This window comes from Ursus arctos, unplaced genomic scaffold (genome assembly GCF_023065955.2).
Source record: "Ursus arctos isolate Adak ecotype North America unplaced genomic scaffold, UrsArc2.0 scaffold_11, whole genome shotgun sequence".
In the NCBI taxonomy this organism is placed as follows: domain Eukaryota; kingdom Metazoa; phylum Chordata; class Mammalia; order Carnivora; family Ursidae; genus Ursus; species Ursus arctos.
In genome coordinates, this window is record NW_026622775.1 from 29,837,633 (window position 1) to 29,859,176 (window position 21,544).

The 21,544-nt window shown below is 35.2% G+C and overlaps 1 protein-coding gene across 2 annotated transcripts in view; it reads left to right on the top strand.

Annotated features, from left to right (window-relative positions):
- Positions 1 to 21,544, top strand: part of NAA15 (N-alpha-acetyltransferase 15, NatA auxiliary subunit) — a 79,286-nt gene that overhangs the window by 17,469 nt on the left and 40,273 nt on the right. For both annotated transcript variants that reach the window (XM_026499371.4, XM_026499372.4), the window contains exons 2-6: positions 13,152 to 13,236; positions 15,183 to 15,287; positions 18,148 to 18,305; positions 19,120 to 19,254; positions 20,479 to 20,632. In XM_026499371.4, the coding sequence (XP_026355156.2) occupies positions 13,152 to 13,236; positions 15,183 to 15,287; positions 18,148 to 18,305; positions 19,120 to 19,254; positions 20,479 to 20,632 (637 nt within the window). The remainder of the gene's footprint in view (positions 1 to 13,151; positions 13,237 to 15,182; positions 15,288 to 18,147; positions 18,306 to 19,119; positions 19,255 to 20,478; positions 20,633 to 21,544) is intronic.

Consider the following 21,544-nt stretch of genomic DNA (forward strand, 5'->3'; position numbering starts at 1 on the left):
TGTTTCTTGGCATTAGCTGAAGGAAAGCAGTGGAAGGATATATATAGTACTAAAGAAAATCATGTAATCTTAATGCCAAATCTAAATTGTATATACAGTTTTTGCCTAGTTTCTCTATTTGCCATGTCATAGTTCTCACTTCTAGGGAACTGTTTTTTTCTGTAACGAGGATTTGGAAAAGGATGATGAACTTTCTTTCTGCAATAGATAACCTTATGTAGTTTATCTGGGCTTTTCACAGCTTGTCCAGCTATTCTATTCTACTCTATTTTTGTTTATTTACTTTTAAAGATATATTTTAGGGAGTACTTGTGTGAATGGGGGAGAGGCAGAGGGAGAGCATCTTCAAGCCAACTCCCCACTGAGCACCAAGCCCCATGTGGGGGCTCAGTCTCACAACCCATGAGACCATGGGACCTGATCCAAAACCAAGAGTCAGTCGCCCAACTGCCTGAGCCACCCAGGCACCCCCAGCTATTCTATTTATATAAACAGCCACCTGTTTTGGAGATTTCTTAACCGCCTTCATATTCATTTCATTTTATTTTATATATATGTATGTGTGTGTACATATAAATTTGAGAGAGCATGCAAGTGGGGGGGGTGCAGAGGGAGAGAGAGAGAACCCCAGGCAGGCTCCACGCCCAGCACAGAGCCCGACACAAGGCTTGATCCCACAACCCTGAGATCATGACCTGAGCCAAAATAGTCAGACACTTAACCAGTTGAGCCACCCAGGTGCCCCAGCCTCCTTCATATTAGTCAAATTAGAGATCATTTTTCTAGGAACAGCAGTAGAATAATTTTCAATATTATGACAAAAGTGCTGTTACTTAACATCATGAGATTCATTTGCTATAATCTCATGGTACCATAGTGCCTCACATCAGGCATTGGTGCTGGGCCACTTAGAGAATCCCAGAGGATCCCCTCCTCTGGGATTCCTCTGGCACAAATGCCTAAGGCTATGTTCTTTTTTTTTTTTTTTTTAAGATTTTATTTATTTATTTGACAGAGAGTGGCAGCGAGAGAGGGAACACAAGCAGGGTGAGTGGGAGAGGGAGAAGCAGGCTTCCCGCTGAGCAGGGAGCCTGATGCGGGGGCTCGATCCCAGAACGCTGGGATCATGACCTGAGCCGAAGGCAGACGCTCAACGACTGAGCCACCCAGGTGCCCCTATGTTCATTGTTTAAAACTCTCTTTTCTCTGTTCTTCAGATTGGATAAATTTTATTTATCAATTTACCAGTACACTGATTCTTTCCTGTTATCTCCATTCTGGTATTGAGCCCATATGATGAGTTTTCTTATCTTCCCAAAAAAAGTGTTGCAAAGTGTTCAGTAATTGCTTCTTCTGGTATTTTTATAATAGCTAATTTAAAGTCTTAAATTTCTCTCATCTCCACATTGGCATCTGTAAATTGTCTTTTTCATTGCAAGTTGAGATTTTTCCTGTTTCTTCACATGCCATATAATTTTGGATTTTATCCTGGACATTTTGAATATCAGCTTATCAGAGTCTGGGACTTGTTGAGATCCTGTGGAAAATGTTAATTTTGTTTTAGCAAATTTGGTTAGTTTCAAGCAGCAAGTCTCAACTCTTTTCTTTGGGCTGGGGTTCTAATATCAGTTCAGTTTTTAAAATCTTTGTAGTCAGTTTTAAAATCCTGTTGATATGCTACCCAGTAACTAGTCTGAGTCCTGGACAGTGTATATGTTAGTTCATTTCTCAGTCTTTGATGTCGTGAATAGGATCAGATCTATGCGTGTGCAGTTTAAGGGTGAACTGTGGAGTTCATAAATATGTGGTTGCTTTCTCTAGTTCCTCCTTCTCTGTGATATTCTTGGCACTGTTTTCCTGAGTCTTGTCTTTTCATCCTTTGGCTAGAAAGCTGGGATTCTAGTTATTTCACTGTACTTCGCACTTTTGTGATTATGCCTATGTCTGGCTAGAGCTTATCAAATTCATTGATCTCAAAGAACTAGCTTTTGGTTTCAGTGATTTCCTCAGTTTTTCTTTTTTTTTATTTCATTGATTTTGCTCTTAACCTTTTTTGTTTCCTTTCTCTTACTTGGAGTTTAATTTGCTCTTGTTTTTCTAATTTCTTAAGGTAGAAGCTGAGATAATTGGAGACCTTCTTTTATAATACGGGCTTTTTTCCTAACTAGTTCCATAATTTTCTCTTTTGTTACTTTTCAACAGTTGGATTGTGATGTGACTCTTCTCCTCCCATCTTCTTTCAGTTTAATCCTGCTTGGGGTTTGTTGACATTCTTGGCTCTGGGGATTTAGAGTTTTCATCAAATTTGCAGGTTTTTAAAAAAATTAATTTATTTGACAGAGGGAGAGAGTGCACGCGAGCGAGCATACAAGGGGAACGGGAGAGGGAGAAGCAGGCTCCCCACTGATCAGGAAGCCTGATCAGGGGCTCAATCCCAGGACCCTGAGATCATGACCTGAGCTGAAGGCAGATACTTAACCTACTGAGCCACCCAGGTGCCCCAAATTTGCAGTTTTTTGTATTTATCCCACTTAAGTCTTCATTTTCTTTTGATGCTCCTGTTACATGTATGTGTTACACTATTAGACTACTTGATATTGTTCCACAGGTCTTTGAGTTTCTCTGTTTTCTTTCCCTGCCACCCCCTTCATTTTCCTCTTTCAGCTTCCATTTTGGATCATTTCTGTAATATGTTCTCACATCCACTGCAGCCACTTTAAGTTCTCTCAGTGGTTTTATGTTCACTGCACTGGCCTCAAATTCACTGTGGTGTCTGATATTTTAAGCCTTTATGATTAACTCTTCACTTTTTGGTATTTTTTATTCTACAGTGTCCATTTTTTTAAGTTTCCATTTTTCTTTTTTTGTTTTTTAAATATATATATTTTTAAATTTTATTTTTAAGTAACCTCTATACCCAACATATCCTTGAACCCACAACCCCAAGATCAAGAGTCACATGTTCCATGGACTGAACCAGCCAGGCGCCCCTCTTTTTTCTTTCTTTTTTCTTTTCTTTTCTTTTTTTTTTTGTGTGTGTGTTCAGGTAAACGCTATCCCCAATGTGGGGTTTGAATTCATGACCCTAAGATCGAGTCACATGCTCTGTTGACTGAGGCCAGCCAGGTGCCTCCCCCCACCACCAAGTTTCCATTTTTCTATTGAGATTTTCTGTTTGTTTTCTGATTGGGTCCATGTTTTCCTTTCAGTCCTTTGATATTACCTAATAGTTAACTGTTTTAAAACCTTTGCTACTTCCATCATCATTATTTTTGTATTTCTGTTGATTTCTTTTTCCTATAGGTCATGGGTCACAATTTTTGCTTTTTTACCTTTCTAATTTTGTTTTTTCATAAGATTGGATATTATAGACACACGACATTGAACATCTGGATCTTATTGTCTTTCTTAATAGAGTTTTGTTTTGACAGACTGTTAATTTGCTTGTGTATCAGCTTCTCTCCAGGGCTTGTTTTAAGGCTTTAATAAAAGTGGGTCTAGATTAGCCTTATTCCCAAAGTATTGGCTTTCTGGGTCTCTACTGAATCATGGAGTATTTAATGAAGTCTGTAAATGGATGTTAGGAACTCAGATGTCTCCTCCCATCCGTGTATGAATGAGCACCAATAGTTGTTCTGCCCATGCTAGTTGATAGTTGTTTTTGCCTAGCTTCTGTAGATTCTTTCAGTGAACCTGCTCAGCTTAATAATTGACAAAAGATTTCAAGGGCGCCTGGGTGGCTCAGTTGGTTAAGCATCCAACTCTTGATTTTGGTTCAGGTCATGATCTCAGGGTTGTGAGATCAAGCCTCATGTAGACTGCATGCTCCGTGCAGTGGCACTTGAGATTCTCTGCCTCTGCCCCTCCTTTCCTTGCCCGCGCATGCGGCTCTTTCTCCCTGGCTCTCAAATAAATAAATAAAATCTTAAAAAAATATATTTGAAGATTCCTATGCAGATTTCCAAAGCTTTGTCTTTGTACAATTCTCTTTGGTACCCTGCCTCATAAATTCTAGCTGTTGTATCCCTTTCTGACTCAGATTATCTGCTTGTATCAGTGAGACTGCCGTGTTCTGTTTGCCCTCCGCCTCCCATTCTACAGTCTGGAAAATGCCTCTAGGCAGAGAAAAGGATTTTCTTGGGATTTACCTTGATTCCCTTCTGAGATCACAGTCTTGTGTGTTGGCTCTCATCCGACATCTGAAAATAATTACTTCTTATTTACTTACTAGTTTTATGTTTGGCAGAAGTTTCATCTTTCTTTCTTTCTTGTTTTTCCAGAAGTATTATTTGTGTCAGTTATTCCTATACATTTGGAAGCAGGGATTTCAGAGTGTATGGTACCATCATTTAGCACATGGGGTTTTTTATCTATTAGGACAATTTATTCTATTTTAATTTTATCCTATTTTGCTTTACTATTTTTTTTTAAAGATCTATTTATTTATTTTTAGAGAGAGCTAGCACAAGTGGGAGGGGCAGAGGGAGAAGGAGAGAGAATATCAAGCGGACTCCATGCTCATCATGGAGCCCAACATAGGGCTCTTTCCCACGACCCTGAGACCACCATCTGAGTCAAAACCAAGAGTCAGAGGCTTAATCAGCTGTGCCACCCTCATGCCCCATGCTTTACCCTTTCTAGAACATAGTGTTAGTATTTTAAAATTTAACTCCTAATGGAAGGTAATCTACAATGTTCTAGTATTTTTGAAACTATTATGTCTAATTTTGAATTAACATATATCCATGTTATAGGCAAGAGAATAGAGCACTGTGGCATTCATCCCATACCAAGGGAAACCCTTGTAGTCCTGAAATTTCAAGAACTCCTAAATACAAGAGTTTTAGAGATAGAATTGTAGACTTCTACTTTTTTTTTTTTAAAGCAGTCTCCACGTTGGGCTTGAACTCATGACCCTGAGGTCAAGACCTGAGCTGAGATCAAGAGTCAGAGATGCTCAACTGACTGAGCCACCCAGGCGCCTCTGTAGACTTGTTTTATTTAATTGGATGATTCCACTGTAGAGTACTTAATATGTCTGTCTACCATGTTGTTTTATAAAACCTGTTTTAAATGAATTGAATGCAAAGCTTTTCTTCAAAGTATACTATAAATAGTATTTTGCATCCTTCTTTTCCTAAGTAAAAGTCAGTTCTTTAAAAACTTACTTTCGGCCTATGGGATTGGTTAAGGCATTAAGAATCTTGTCATGATGCCTTCCTTTTATATAGTTCTGCAGAATTAACTTTAGTGTTAGTGTTATGTGGGATTTTGAAAAATAACCAAATCTATTTTTTTTCATTTTGTACATCTCTTTTTGAATGGTTCAAAAAAGGACTTTTTATATTTTTATATTTGTTGTTACTTTTTCTATTAAACTAGAAATACTACTCTCTTGTTGTAGAAGTGGTGCTCTTTTAGGAGAAAAAGAGATTGGGATCCATTTCCTTAAGTACACACTGATTCTTGAGTTGAAGAAATGAGTTCTTAGCAGCTTTTTGGAGGAGTATGCCATTTTGAATTATTTTTACAGGTCACATTGACAGGAGATAATTGGTTTAATGACATTGAGTATAATTTTAATACGGAAGACTGCCAGATTTCATTAATTGAGAACATAATCATTAGGAATTGAAACTTAATTATTATTGGTCTGAAATGTGATAAAAAGCTAAGTAGTATAGTATTATCACATTCAAAGAAAGTGGAGTTTGTTTTTTAATTTTCTTTTGGTAAACTCAATTATTTGGGGTAATTATCCAATTAGTTAATTATTCTGTGTGTGTTCATTTTTCTCACCTTACTTTTGGCATTTTTATTGCCTATTTATTTGACTATAATAGTAAGTAAGAAATAAGGTGAGGGGTGCCTGGGTGGCTTAGTTGGTTAAGCCTCCAACTGTTGGCTTCAGCTCAGGTCAGGATCTCAGGGTCCTGAGATCCAGCCCTGAGTTGGGCTCTGCGCTCAGAGGGGAGTCTTCTTGAGATTTTGTCTCTTCCTCTGCCTGTCCCTCTTACCCCCCACACACCTCTCTCTGTCTAAAATAAATACGTCTTTAAAAAATAAAACAAGGTGAGATAATGTTTGAATTTGATTAGAAGATCTGTTAAAAGATTATAGGCTTTAAAAAAATTTTTTTTAAAGATTTTATTTACTTATTTGACAGAGAGAGAGAGAGAAAGTGTGTGCACAGCAGAGGGAGCAAGAGAGGCAGAGGGAGAAGTAGACTCCCCTGCTGAGTAGGGAGCCTAACGCGGGGCTTGATCCCAGGATGGTCCTGGGATTATGACCTGAGCCAAAGGCAGGCGCTCAACAACTGAGCCATCCAGGTGCCCCAGCTTTTTAATTTTTTATTTATTTTTTAAGTAGGCTCCATTTCCAGCATGGCACTTGAACTTATGACTCTGAGATTGAGAGAGTCTCATGCTGTACTGATGGAGCCAGCAGGCACCCCAAAACTATAGGCTTTTTTTTTTTTTTTTTTAAAGAGAGGGAGTATGAGTGGGGGTTCGGGAGCAGGGGAAAGAGGGAGAGAGGGAATATTAAGCAGGCTCCACACCCAGCACAGAGCCCAGCATGGGGCTCAATCTCAGGACCTTGAGATCATGACCTGAGCTGAAATTAAGAGTCAGATGTTTAACTGACTGAAATACCCAGTGGCCCCCCCCAAAAAACTATAGCCTTTAATAACATTTATGTTAATAAAATTTAATGAAATTTCTGTATATGATGGAAAGAGCTCTCACCTGGGCCTCAGAAGGCCTAGGATGTCTAAATTTTGCCACTAACTAGGTAAATTGCTTGTTTTCTAAATCTTACTTGTACAATAAGCATTGAACCTTTTATTCTTAGTTTACAGGAGTATCATGAAGATTAAATGAGATGCTAGTGTGCAATCCCTTTGAAAAATGTGGTGCTGTAAACAATGTAATGTATTTCCAGTAAGACCAAGAAAAAAACAACTGGAATCCTGAGTATTTTAAGTTCACCTATACAAAATAAAGTCACATTATGCATGTCAAGTAAGAATATAAATGTCTGTGATTTTCATGTGCTTGTTATCAATTATATTTATACAGGTTCACATTTATACTATGGAACAGTAGACTGTTCTGTAGTTTTTGGGTTAGACCTTGTTAAATAATCAGAATGTTAATAGCAATTGCCTCTGTAATGGGATATAGCTTAATTCTTTCTTTCTTTCTTTCTTTCTTTCTTTCTTTCTTTCTTTCTTGGCATTATATTTCTTCTGTTAGAGGTTTTCTTTCTTCCTATTTTTTTTTTTTCTGTGCTACACTACTCAACTGTAGTAGAAAGGTAGTTATAATGGCTAAGTGTAATGGCTCTGAATCCAGATTGCCTGGTTTAAATCTTTTTTTTCATCACCTGGTAGCTGTGTGACCTTGACCAAATTATATAATTTCTATGGACCTCAGATATCTCATCTAAAATGAGGATAAAAAGAATACTTACTTCATACCATTGTTGAGATTAAACGAGTTTTCCCTGTAAAGCATTTAGCACAGTACCTGACATTCACTAAATGCTCAGTAAGTATTAGCTGTTAGTATTGTTTTACATTAATAGCTCAATAAGTATTAGCTGTATTATAGTAGAGTTTTCCCTGTAAAGCATTTAGCACAGTACCTGACATTCACTAAATGCTCAATAAGTATTAGCTGTTAGTATTGTTTTACATTTCCTGGCAAGATATCTCTAGGATTTAAAGACTCTTTCTGATACTCAGCAAGGTACTTAAGACTATATAACTAGTTTGTTGTCCGAAGTTAGGGTTTAAAACCAGAGCTATTTGATTCCATAGGTAGCTTTTCACTATTTGACTAATTCCTTGAAGTAAATTTTTCCATTCATAATGTTACTAGTATGTAAAAATTACCTACAAATACAATGCTAGGATTATGTCATAGTGGTCACACTTTATATGATTTGTTTACTTTAGCAGAGAAGACCTACACTCCTTTTGTACCATATTTATTGTATTGGCTTTGGTAAATTTAAGCCTTAGGTATCAAAGCAATTTTTAATCCAAAGTAAGTTAAAAGAGATACTAAGTTTTTGCTGACTTACTACTGTTAGTTCAGGTAGGTTATTAATTTTAGGTATTTTTTTTGGTTTCATGTATTTTTTTTGTAATCTCAGTTATTAATATTTTTTTTTCTGTCTTTCAGTGAATATATGTTTTTATTTCTGTTTATTTTGATGTAATTAAGCACCTCTAATGTGTTTATGGGCTGTTAGTATAACCTCTTTTGGGTTCAATTTTTTCAAGACCCCTCCCCAATTATTTTTTAAATTTTTTTAAGAGATTTATTTGAGAGAGAGAGAGAGTGCACAGAGGGAAAGGGAGAAGCAGACTCCCTGCTGAGCAGAGAGCACGATGCAGGCCTGATCCCAGGACCTGAGATAATGACCTGAGCCAAAGGCAGATGCTTAACCAACTGAGCCACCCAGGCACTCCTCCTTGCCCAATTTTTTTAATGACCTGTCTTTTTGATATTGACTTATAGAAGTTTTTTATATATTCTAGATGTAGGATCTTTGTTGGGCATTGCATGTCTTCTCTGGCTTGCCTTTTTTTTTTTTTTTAAAGATTTTATTTATTTATTTGAGAGAGAGATAACATGAACAGGTGGAGAGGCACTTGGAGAGGGAGAGACAGATTCCTGCACTGACAGGGAGCCCAATGAGGGGCTTAATCCCAGGACCCTGGGATCATGACCTGAGCCAAAGGCAGATGCTTAACCAACTGAGCCACCCACCTGCCCCTGGCTTGCCTTTTTTTAATATTATCTTAAACATTTAAACTTTCCTGCTTAAGGAATAAAGGAGCTTATCAACCCAACATATAATGAAGATATTTTAAAATGGTTTTTTGGGAAGCTTTATTGTTTCACCTTTTTCATTTAGATTTGTGATGCTTTTGGAATTTTTCTTTTGTAAAGAAGGGTTGTTGTTTGGCCTCATGAAGTTTCACCGTACATATTTAAAACTTAGTACTCAACAATTTTTAGCAACAGATGCATGGGGACTCTGCTAATTTATTTTTCCATCTTTTTTCTCTATACTTCTATACTTTTTCTATACTTCAGTTTGTGTAGTTTGTATTGTCTGTGTTTCTATGTCTTCCGTTTCACTGATTTTTTCTTCTACAGTGTCAATACCTTTAATCTGATGACATTTTTTGTATATATTGTATTTTTCACCTCTAGAAGCACTATTTGGTTCTTTTTTATATGTTGTTTCTCTTTTCACATGTTTATTTTCCTTAAACTCTTGAGCATCTAGTTGTCTTGATATTTTGACCTCATTATTTCATCATTTCTCTAGTTCTCCTGGTTGTGGATCATGTTTTCTTGCCTCTTAGGTTATCTAATAATATCTTATTGGATGGTGGGTATTTATGAATTTTACATTGTTTTATGTGACTTAACTGTCTTTAAAGAGTGTTGGACTTTGTTAATAGCAGACAGTGAAGGTACTTGTATATCAGCCTAGGCCTTTGTTTAGATTGGGTCTAGAGTACACTTACTCTAGGGCTAGTTTTTGTCTTCTTCTGAGTAGACCTTTTTTGCAGTATTTACTCAATTCTGCAGGTGTTAATTGAAGACTTCATTCTGGCTATTTGGAATTCTCAGTACCATGTGAAAATTCTTGAACTTACTGCTTCCTGGTCATTCTTTTTTGGCCTCATGAAGTTTCCCTCTACATTTTCAAGACTTAGCACTCATAGTTTTCAGCAACCAATGCATTTGGACCCCCTGCAGATTTTTAAATTTCTTTCTCTGAATAGTTCCATCATCATTTGCTTTATCATGTGGTTGGCCTCATTGAACTTCATTCAGTCTTTGTCTCTTCAATTCTCTGTGGACTGTTGTGCTCTGTGAGATCCTTCTCCCTGTACTATGATCTATAAAGTAGGGGCATTTCTAAGTCTGTCATTTTTTCCCCACCTCTCACGGTTCACAGCCCTGTGCTCCCTATTGTCCAATGTCTGACAATAGTTATTTCATATGTTTTGTCTATTTTTGTTGTTTACAGTAAGTAGAAGGGCAAGTTCAACTTTATTTATTCCATCATGGCCAAAAGTGGAAGTTCCTTTACTGTATTTTAAAGAAATAAATTTTCAGAGGTGCACTTGGGTGGCTCAGTCAGTTAAACATACCACTTTTGATCAGTTCTTGATCTCAAGCCCCATGTTGAGCTCCACACCAGGCATGAAGCCTACTTAGATACAAATAAAAAAAAAAGTTTTCAGAAAGCTAATTGAGGATTTTAAGAACAATGCCCTTAAATTGTTCTTTGTATGTATATAGTTCCTGGAAAACATTGACACATACAGAGTGTCCCTCTTAACTAGTGTTTACATCATAGCTATACATAATTATTATAAGAAAAATATACTATAGTTAGGCTTTCTGCTGAGTAAATAGGAATATGAAATTTAATTACTTTGTTATGTTTCTTTGACTACATATGGTTAATGATAGCCCTAAGTTACTGCTGCTGCTTTCCCTTCCCTCTTATCCCCCAGATAACTGCCTGCCAAGTGTATAGTTGATTGTGGGGAAGGGAGGCAGGGAATTAGGAAGCTTTTGTAGAGAAATTGGGACTATTGTTACCTACTAGAGGATGGAAGTATGAGTGAAAGAAAGCACCAAAGATAAATAGTTTTGTTTTGTTTTGTTTTCCTTCACATCTGGTTGGGTGAGTTGAGGGGAAAGCATCTACTGAGATGATGAAGACTTGGTGCAGAACATTCTGGGGGAGGCAGATATTCAGTTGTGTTTGGGATACAATAAGTTTGAGATGAGAAGCAGCAAAGTAGAGATGATGAGTACGTAGTTGGTTATAGAACAGTTCTGTAGTTGGCTCTAGCATTGAGCTTAAGCAGTTGATGTCTTTGATGCCAAATGTAAAATTTTATGTTTTCATTGTTTTGTTTCTATACATTTTTTTCTGCGGTGATTTTGTCATTTTTTTCATTAAGCCTCCCTCCCAGATTTTGAAAATACTGTTTCAAAAGTTGTGAGCAAAATTTGCTTAAATTTATGACAGTGAATTCTGGCATAGATTATTATATGTTCTAGATGTAGGCTTATTTCTGTAACAAATAGAATGGTTTAAAAATTAATTATTGGGGTACCTGGATGGCTCAGTCCGTTAGGCATCTGACTCTTGATTTTGGCTCAGGTCTTGTTCTCAGTGTGGTAAGTGAGTTCAAGCCTTGCATTGGGGTATGCTGGGCATGGAGCCTACTTAAAAAAAAATTAAAAAATAATTATTATTAGTGAAACCACACATTGATACCTGAAAGTCAAATAGCACTAGAATATTTATGATGAAAAAATATGTCCCCTTCACCCCTACCCCCTCACCCTCCACCTTCCCACTTCAGAATCACGCACTCTCTTAGCCATATTCTTTGGTATTTCCTTTCTTGTTGCTTAATAATATACCACTATTTTTTGGTGCATGACTTTGAGACATTTGTTGACTTCTGGTTATGGAAAAAAAGGACTTAGAAGTTCATCATTCACATATTTGTCCACTTTCCTTTTCCTCATCACCCTGTCATAGTTGTATCACAACATTTTGACAAACCAGCACTGAATATTTACATTTTTATAATTATGCATGTATTTTTCACTGTTAAGGTAAATATTACACTAATACCATACTTTCTGTCTTACACAAGCCTTTATTTCTCCTAGAGATAATACTTGTCTCATTCAGTTGCCTGGTTTTCTGTAGAGCTATTGCTCATTTTTCCCAAATGTGTCTGAATTTCTGTCATTTGCTCATAAATAATAATTTCCATATTATGAAATATATTAGTTCCATTTTTGCCCTTACTGGAAACCTATTCCATGGTGGCCTTTGGCTTCCTTTTTTATTTTGAAGTGGTTGTTCTCTAGATCTTTTTTCTGCATTAGATTTATTTACCAAGTGCCATATTGTCTTTTTTGGTTTGTTTTGATTCCTTTTAATAGCTTCATAAGTAAAAGTGCATAGAGATAAATTTTTAGCTTTCTGAGAAGTCTCTAAGTCTCATTTTCACATACTTGATTGATAATTTGGCTGGGTATAGAATTCTAGGTTGAAACTTGATTTCATTTTGAATTTTTTTTTTTTAAGATTTTATTTATTTGACAGAGAGAGACAGCCAGCGAGAGAAGGAACACAAGCAGGGGGAGTGGGAGAGGAAGAAGCAGGCTCCCAGTGGAGGAGCCCAATGTGGGGCTCGATCCCGGAACGCTGGGATCACGCCCTGAGCCAAAGGCAGACGCTCAACGACTGCACCACCCAGGCACCCCTCACTTTGAATTTTGAACTGTGTATAGATGTTTTCTGGTTTTTAGCAGTATTCCATTATTACTTTGGAATAAAAGTTCAGTGACGTTCAAATTACAGATCCCTTTATGTGCCTTTTTCCCCCCCCTCTGGAAGTTTTTAAGGACCTTTTCTTTTTTTTTTTTTTCTTTTTTAAAGATTTTATTTATTTATTTGACAGAGATAGAGACAGCCAGCGAGAGAGGGAACACAAGCAGGGGGAGTGGGAGAGGAAGAAGCAGGCTCATAGCAGAGGAGCCTGATGTGGGGCTCGATCCCATAATGCTGGGAACATGCCCTGAGCCCAAGGCAGACGCTTAACTGCTGTGCCACCCAGGCGCCCCTAAGGACCTTTTCTTTATTTTCAAGGCTTTGAAGTTTCATTATGATGTGCCATGCTAAAGATCTTTTTTTTTCTTCTTCATTATTTTGCATGTAGTTTTTTGTCCCTGTGGCTTGAGAGACTTCTTTCCTTCAGTAAGAAGAAAATATTATTTAAAAATATAATTTCCATACCTTTATTTTCTCTCAGTTTTCATTTTCTATAACACTTGCTGGACATTTTAGGAGTGAGCTGATGATTTTTTATTTTTCCTAATCTATAGTCTGTCTCTTTGTCTTGCTTTTACTTTTTGTATTTGAATCTTCTGTATTTTTTATTGGAATTTTAATGGGATTTAGGAGAATATGGACATAATATTTGATCATTCCGTTGTATTTAGCAATCAAAATTTTAGGATTGAATTTAAAATTGTTTGCATTTCTTGCTAAACTCGATTTTTTCTTTTTTGTTTTGACAGAGATGTTATGAACATAAACAGTATCGAAATGGGTTGAAATTTTGTAAACAAATCCTCTCTAATCCCAAATTTGCAGAGCATGGAGGTAAGTATAAATACCATATACTTGTCTGTATAAGTAAATAAGCTGCTAACTTGTCTGGCTTCACTTATTTCGGTTCTGTTACTCTCAGATGCCCTGTTTTTCAGAGAGAATGGACCTTCTTTGACTGTTGCGTGAAGCTCTTTTAATACTGTAGTTTGAATTTCATGTCAAGAAAACTGTAACACTTTCTACTTGATTTCTGGTTTATTCCTGTTTTGAAGATTAGTGCTGTAGGAAAGGCAGAGGAGATTAGTGGGGACGGATTGTTTAAATTTAATAAATAAACTCATTTAAGATATTAGAAAATTTTGCTTTAGAACTCTGTTGAGCTGCAAAAATTTGATTTCTTACATTAAGCTTATTCAGAAAGTGCCTATTTGGTCCTTAGCTTATGAGCTAGCATCTTTTTATTCAACATTGTATCTTAGTTTTTCAAGACAGTCATGTTTAAGACTTGATCCGTATCATGTAATGTTCTGAAAATTTACATAGCTTTTGCTTATGTGAGGGTAGAAGATTGGACAGTGAGATGTTGGTAGGGTAAAAGGAGAGTGTGTGGCTAAACTTGTGAAGACGCATAGGAAAACTAAGCTTTTGCAAGTCTGATTTGTGCAGTTAGGAGACATGGCTCTTCAGTAATTAATTTGATAATCGCTTAGTATCGAAGAAGAGGGAGAGAGCAATAGTTCTCTTTTGGCTCTCTTTACTCCTACATATTTTTACTATAATAATAACATTGGAGGTGGAAAGCAGGGGACATAAAACCACCTAAATTTATCTCTCTTTTTTTTTTTTCCTTGTTAAAAAATATTTTTTTTTGTTAGGTGCATGGTATGTTGTAGGAAGTGCCATAATTTAATTGAAAGTATTTTAACGGTACGTAAAGTGATGGTTTGTCTTCGACTCACTGGCAGTACAGAGTTTCATTAATTAAGGCACTTTAAGATGTTTGGTAAAACTTGCGTGAATAGATTTTACCTATTTGACAACAAAGAACTGTTTTACATGGTATAGTACCTTGCAAGTTTGGCTACTTGCCAAATATATTTTGTTAGCTTCCTTTTCCTTTAAAGTTATATATGATTTATAATGATTTGTACATGATTTTTTCCCCTCTCTTTTCTGTTTCTTTATCTGTATTTTTCTAATAAATGTTGATTTTTTTCCTCAGGGTAATACCTTTCTTTAATCCTTGCCTTTTATTATTAATTTTTCTATAAATTATAAATTTTAGCCCTAAAAGTTAAGTAAATCATAATGAATATTTTTTATTCCTGTGTGCTTTGTAACATGCACATTATAAAATTAGAAATCTTTTTTCTTTTCCTTTTCTGAGAACTTAGTATTTCCCTGAACTCTGTTAATCTTTTGATTGTGAATGACAGATACCTGACATTTTCTTTGTTGTGTGTTTGGTAATAATCCCAAAGAATCTTTTAAAAATTTATGAAAATCAGAAATGTTAGACAATTTATTTGGATGGTTTAACCATTGAACAGTGAATTTAATCTTAATGTAACTGGGGTTCACAGAAATAAAGTCTGTTTTAAGGTAAAGTTTTCCGTATTTTAAAGGGGGATTTTAAGGATTGATTATTAGAGGTGAATTTCCTTGAAGAACAGTAGTAGAGTCACTGTATCTTGTTAGCACATGAATTACCAGATATTCATGCACTTTTGTATCTTTTTATTTAGAAAAAAAAAATTCTGGGATGCCTAGACTATAGAAATGTGTGTTTCCTTGGTTTGTCAAATTTTAAAATATTTTAATTCTGTAGAAGTCCGAAAGTTTTCCAGATAATCTTCTTGAAAGTTTAAATTCTTAGAATAATGTAACATTTGTTTTTGAGATTATGATTACTTTTTTGTTAACTATTTTTAATGTTTAATTACTTTCTTTTTTCTTCCTTTTCTTTCTCTTCCCCCCCCCTCCTTTTTTAAAAATAGAAACCCTGGCTATGAAAGGATTAACATTGAACTGTTTGGGGAAAAAGGAAGAAGCTTATGAATTGGTTCGTAGAGGTTTGAGAAATGACTTGAAGAGTCATGTGTGTATCCTTTTTCAGATATGTTTAAGGATTGGATTGGGGTGTCTTAAGCTAAGACAGCAATTTGGGAGTCAGAAGTCTTAGATTCCTCTTACTGTGTAACTCCAGGGTTATAAATTGAATAACAGCTGTCTTCATGGAACATTTTTATGTACTTACCCTGTTCTAACATTACTTCTGTTCAGATAAATTGGACTTTGCCTTTTAAAATACCGTGGTCCCACCTTATCCGCAGTTTCACTTTCTGCAGTTTCAGTTACCCGAGGTCAACTTCAGTTTGGAAGCACGATCCTGACGCATTGTCAGGTCAGTAGTGGTATTACACTACATCACAGTGCCTGAGTCATTCACCTCACTTCATCTCATCACGTAGGCATTTTATCACCTCACATCACAAGGAAAAAGGGTGAGTACAGTATAATAAAATAGTTAAGAGAAAGAGAGACCACGTTCATATAACTTTTATTGCAGCGTATTATAGTTCTATTTTGTTATTACTTATTGTTGATAATCTCTTACCATGCCTAATTTGTAAATTAAACTTTATTGTAGGTTTGTGTATATAGGAAAAAACATAGTTATATATAGGTTTCAGGCAGTTGTTGGGAGTCTCGAAACCTATCCTTCACAGATAGGTGGATACTATATTTATGAAAGCCCTTCCCTCGATTACAATAAAGAAGCACCCGCAGATTTCATCATCATTATAAATTTAGAAAAAAATATACAATAGGAATAATAGGCAAATAGTATACTGACAAAGAACACAAGCTCTGGAGTATGCTTCCCTTAGGTTTGAATTTCACCTCTTCTTTTTGTGATCTTAGGACTTAGTTTCCTAGTGTATGAAATGACGATAACCATACCCATCTCACTGTGGTGTTGTGAGGATTTAACGATGAGGTGTCGTAGATGTTTAACATAGTTTCTGATAGTGCCAAGGTACTGTACCAGATAAATTTTAAGAGTCAGGTGAAGTTAGGAGCAAATACAAATGTCTGAAGGAAGATAGAGAAAAAAATATGGGTTGCTCTTTTTTAAACCGTTTTTAAACAAATATTTCTTATTTTGTGAGCTGACACAATTTTTAGTGCTGAGACACTTTGAATTTCAGGTGTTTACCAGACCTCTGGCATACTACAGATGAAGAAAAGTTAGGGATTTTGCTGTCGAGGAATTTACAGTCTGGTGAAGGAAGGTACTTAGTGGATGCATATACAGAAACGTGTTTGAGTATTACATAAAGCATTACAGCTTGTTCAGAAACTATCACTAATCTAGTGAAGCAGAATTGAGTTGGGAGTAAGTAGAAACTCTAGAGTAATCAAAGGACTAATTAGTAAGACTGTTGTAGATACCTTTTCATCATTTTTAATGATTGCATAGTGTTCTGTAAGTATTTACTTATGATTTATTTGTGTTCCTCTTGATGGACATATGTTTCTTTAAATTTTTAGCATTGTTAAACTCCTTAAGTATAGATTTTTAGGGGGTGAAGTTTAGAGGCAGTTAAAAGATAGTTGCAGTGCTCATGAGAGGTGATGAAGTCCTGGTAATGGGGGCCAGATTATGAAGGGTAGTGTGTCTTAGGCTTTAAAAAAGGTGTACCAGCCAAATGAGAAGACTGTGTTAAACTTTACTTTGTCATTTTAGTATGAAAGCAAGGATTTTTCAAATAAAATTTATGGTATTCAATAATGTATTTTCAGTTTAACGTGTGCCATCCTGGGCATTATGTATTTAACTGACTCTGTTGAGGATCCCTGACATTCATAGATTGAAAAGTTTATATCTGATCTGAGAGAGAAACACTACAAGTTTCTGGAAAGGGAAGTGAATTATTTTCTTTTGATTTTACGTATTTTTTTTTTTTTTTAAGAAAGGTTACTCGGAAAGAATAAAAGCAGAGAGACTGTGAAGGTAGGAGGATGGGTGACTGTGCAGTACTCAAGATCTAAAGTGAAAAGGACTTGTATTAGGGGAGTGGGATTATTTATGTATTTTCCCCCCATTATAGCGTTTTTTTACAACAACTATAGTTTACTTCTCTGTGCTCTTACTAGACTTCAGATTTTTTGGATGCAGGAAACAATCCATTTTGGTCACCTACACCCTGATTATTAAGATATTTTAATAATTGCTAAATGAATTTTTATCTTATATGTGTTTTTCATCTTCTATGTATTGACTTTTAGGGACTTGTACTGCACTAAGCATTCTACACTAAGAATCTTGTTAGCTAAAGAAAATGTACATGATGTAAAATAATTATATGTTAAGTATATACTCATTCCCTCTTTTTTTCTTTTAAAAGTAAAGATAATTCCAGGGGCACCTGGGTGGCTCAGTCGGTTATGTATCCGACTCTTGATTTTGGCTCAGGTCTTGATCTCAGGGTCCTGAGACCCAGACCAGTGTTGCGGAGCCTGTTTGGGATTCTCCCTTTCCCTCTGTGCACTGTGCCCCACCCCCACCCCCAACTCATGTGCACTTGCGTGTTGTCTCTCAATAAATAGATAGATAGATAATTCGTAATATTTATTGAGCATTTATTTTGTACCGATCTTTTCCATTTACTTATGCAACTATGCTGTATAGACTTTCTATTTACATTTTATAATTGAGGAAACATATAAGACCAAGTAACTTACCAAGGTCACAGCTAATAAGACAGGTGAGACCCATTTTCTCTGGCTTAAAAAGCTGTGTTGTTTTCCAGTGTGTTAAACGTCTATCTTTATATTCTCTCCTTTTTTTAAAGCTTATAACTTTATAAATAGCTGTAGTTTTCTGAGTTTCTTGAGGAATGTTATTGGAATATTATTTCTTGACTTGTAGGTTGTGTCCTTAACAAAATCCTTTAGGTTGGCATGTTTATGGCCTTCTCCAGAGGTCAGACAAGAAATATGATGAAGCCATTAAGTGTTATAGGAATGCGTTAAAATGGGATAAAGACAATCTTCAAATCTTAAGGGACCTTTCTTTACTACAGATTCAAATGAGAGATCTTGAGGGTTACAGGGTAAGTAAAATAGCCAATTTTTTTATTCTAAGGGAAAAGTAGTATTAAAATATTTAAAACTTTTTTGAGTACTTACTAAAAACAAAATTTTCCATTCTTAAACGGAATTTAATTGAATCTTATTCATCTCCTCCTAGTAGTGATTGCGTATATGTTATGACTGGACTAATCAGATTTTTAAAATAAATTATTTTACTCTGAGGCAGAATTGGATTACTTTGTAGAATGGAGTTAATTCAGTGAAAATTAGCATTGAAGTTCCTCGAATAGACAATGTCTTTGTCTGCTATTAACATGTAAATACAACCTTTAGTTCTCACATTTTTCTGGAAAGCGTATTTGTTCTTCTTTTGACCTCCATTGAGACAATTCTTTGTACCTATCTTTTAACCCTTAAATTAGTCTATTAATTCAGATCTATAGAGTCCATGTAGTACCTCCTCAGTTGTTTTCTGTAGATCTTAACTCAGTAGTTGGGCCCTGTATTTTTAAAAAAGTTTTTCTTTTGTACTCTTTTCCATCCTGTCTCTCCTTTTTTTTTTTTTTTTTAAAGTAGTTCAGGAAGTAATAAAGCATATCTGGTCTTAAGTTTTAAAAAAGTTACAATATTATTTTGGAGGCTTCATTGTACTTCTTACCAAATATTGTTTTGCTCCTATAAAGCTACACAATATGGATGTCTGAAGCTATGTTCTATTATTATTCCCAGTATTGTGTTGCAAATTGCTCATCATTGTTGGGTTAATTAATATGATCTTTTTAGGAGCATTTGCTTTCACCGTAAACCTAAGAAAGTTTTTTTTTCCCTTGAAAGGAAACGAGGTATCAATTACTTCAGCTTCGCCCTGCACAAAGAGCATCATGGATTGGTTATGCTATTGCTTACCACTTATTAGAAGATTATGAAATGGCAGCAAAGATTTTAGAAGAATTTAGGAAAACACAACAGGTAACAACCAGGAGCCAGACCTAGTAAACTGGGTCTAATTCTAAGTGTAATGATGAAAAAGAAGTGTATATAGACTTACAAACTTTTTATTTTGAAATAGTTCCAAACTTGAAGAAAAATTGCAAGGAACTGCATTAGGAGTTCAGTCACATTAACTGATTGTTCATACTTGACACATTACTTTACAAGTTCTATTATCTATTTATCTTTTTAAATTTTTTTCCTGAAACATTTGAGAGTAGTGCAGACACCATGATCTTCTCCTAAATCTGTCAGTGTAATATTTTCTAAGACTAGCTCTATAGTTATTAACTCTATACACAGTACAATATAGATTATCAAAAATTAGGAAATTTAACATTGATAGACTGTTATTATCTAATCCACGACCTGTATTCAAAATGTATTAATTATCCTATTTATATCCTTTCTAAGATCTTTTCCCCCATTACTGGAATCATACTTTGCATTTAGTTATCATTTCTTTCCAGTCTGATTTAATCTGGAAGTTTTGAAGGCTTTCTTTCTATTTCATGACATTGAAATTTTTGAAGAGTACAGCAAGTGCTTTTGTAGAATGTCCATCAATTTGGATTTCTTTGATGCTTCCTCATTATTAGATATAGTTAAGAATTTTTGGCAGGAAACTATAGGAGTTACATATAGCCCTTCTCCTCAGTTCATCACATTAGGAAGCGCATAAGGTCTGTTTGTTCCATTTAAATACTTGGTTAATGTGGTGTCTGCCAGGTTTCTTTACTAAAAAATTGTTGTTTTTTCCTCTTTGTATTTAGTAAACAGTTTGAGATGTTATGAGTAGCCTGTTCTTCATCAAACTTACCACTGGTTTTAACATTCATTGTGATTCTTGCCTGAATCAACTGTTCTGTGATAGTTGCAAAGTGGTGATTCTCTAACTCTCTTATTTTTTCTAGATTTATTATTTGACATTCTACTGTTAAGTAAGAGCTTTCCTTTCTACCCTGTTTACTTATTATTATATGTAAGGACTTAGGGATTCTTACTTTATTCAATGGGTTATAAGTTAATATTGTCATTTTTTACTTAGTTGCTCTCTAGACAGATATTTAAGAATGTTTAGAAAATGAATTTTGTCAGTCAGTTATTATCCTTTGATTTCTTGTATGTATTTTGAGTGTATAAACAGTTTTCTAAAATGAAAACAAAATTCTTACTGTTAGTATTCCTTATATCCATATATAGACATCTCCTGATAAAGTGGATTATGAATATAGTGAACTACTTTTATATCAGAACCAAGTTCTTCGGGAAGCAGGTCTCTATAGAGAAGCCCTAGAACATCTTTGTACCTATGAAAAGCAGATTTGTGATAAACTTGCTGTAGAAGAAACCAAAGGTACTTTTAAAAATTTTATTTATGTATGTATGTATATATGTATGTATTTTAAAGAGTTCATTTGTTAGAGAGCCTGCGCATGCACAAGTGTGGGGGGCAGAGGGAGAAGCTGACTTTCCGCTGAGTAGGGAGCCTGACAGTGGGCCTCTATGCCAGGACCCTAGGATCATGACCTGAGCCCAAACCAAGAGTTGGACATTTAACTGACTGAGCCGCCCAGGTGCCCCAAAGGTGTTTTTTTGTTTGTTTGTTTGTTTGTTTTTTATTTGTATTTTATTTTTTGGTATTTATTTGTTCATATTTTATTTTTATTTGTTTTATTGTTTTATTTGTTTATTATTCTAGTATTTAGTTATCGCAAAGAGCAAGACTAAAAAATCTAGGTGCTGCTGATAATTGCATATAATTCAGCTTTTTTGTGATAGAAAATCTGTTTCTTGCACATACACTGAATAATTTGTAATGTTGGAAAATACGCATTTAAACAATGGCTATTAATATAGGAAAGAATAATTGCAAAAAATAAAATCATTAAATGAAGTGACTCAGAATATTTTTCTTTAAATAAAATGTTCTTGGCTTGAAAATATTAATAGGGTTTGATCAAAACACAGGAGGTAATTGCTTAATTTTATAAGATAGGAATAAATTTCTTAGGAACAGCTTATTAGCAAAACTGAATGTGTTACTGAGTCTTTACTGAAGTATATATGGGGCAATCGTAAGGTCTTTCTAGTTTATCTGGATGTCTTTCTGGACATAGAAGGAATATGAATTGAAACCAGAGATTTGGCTTTATATGTGTGGATTGTGATAAGAGGGGTGGATCCCTAAATAAAGATCCCCAACGCTGCCATTTATTAGAAGGCTGAGAAAAAGGAGTTTCAATTTTAAAAGTTGAGGAACTGATTA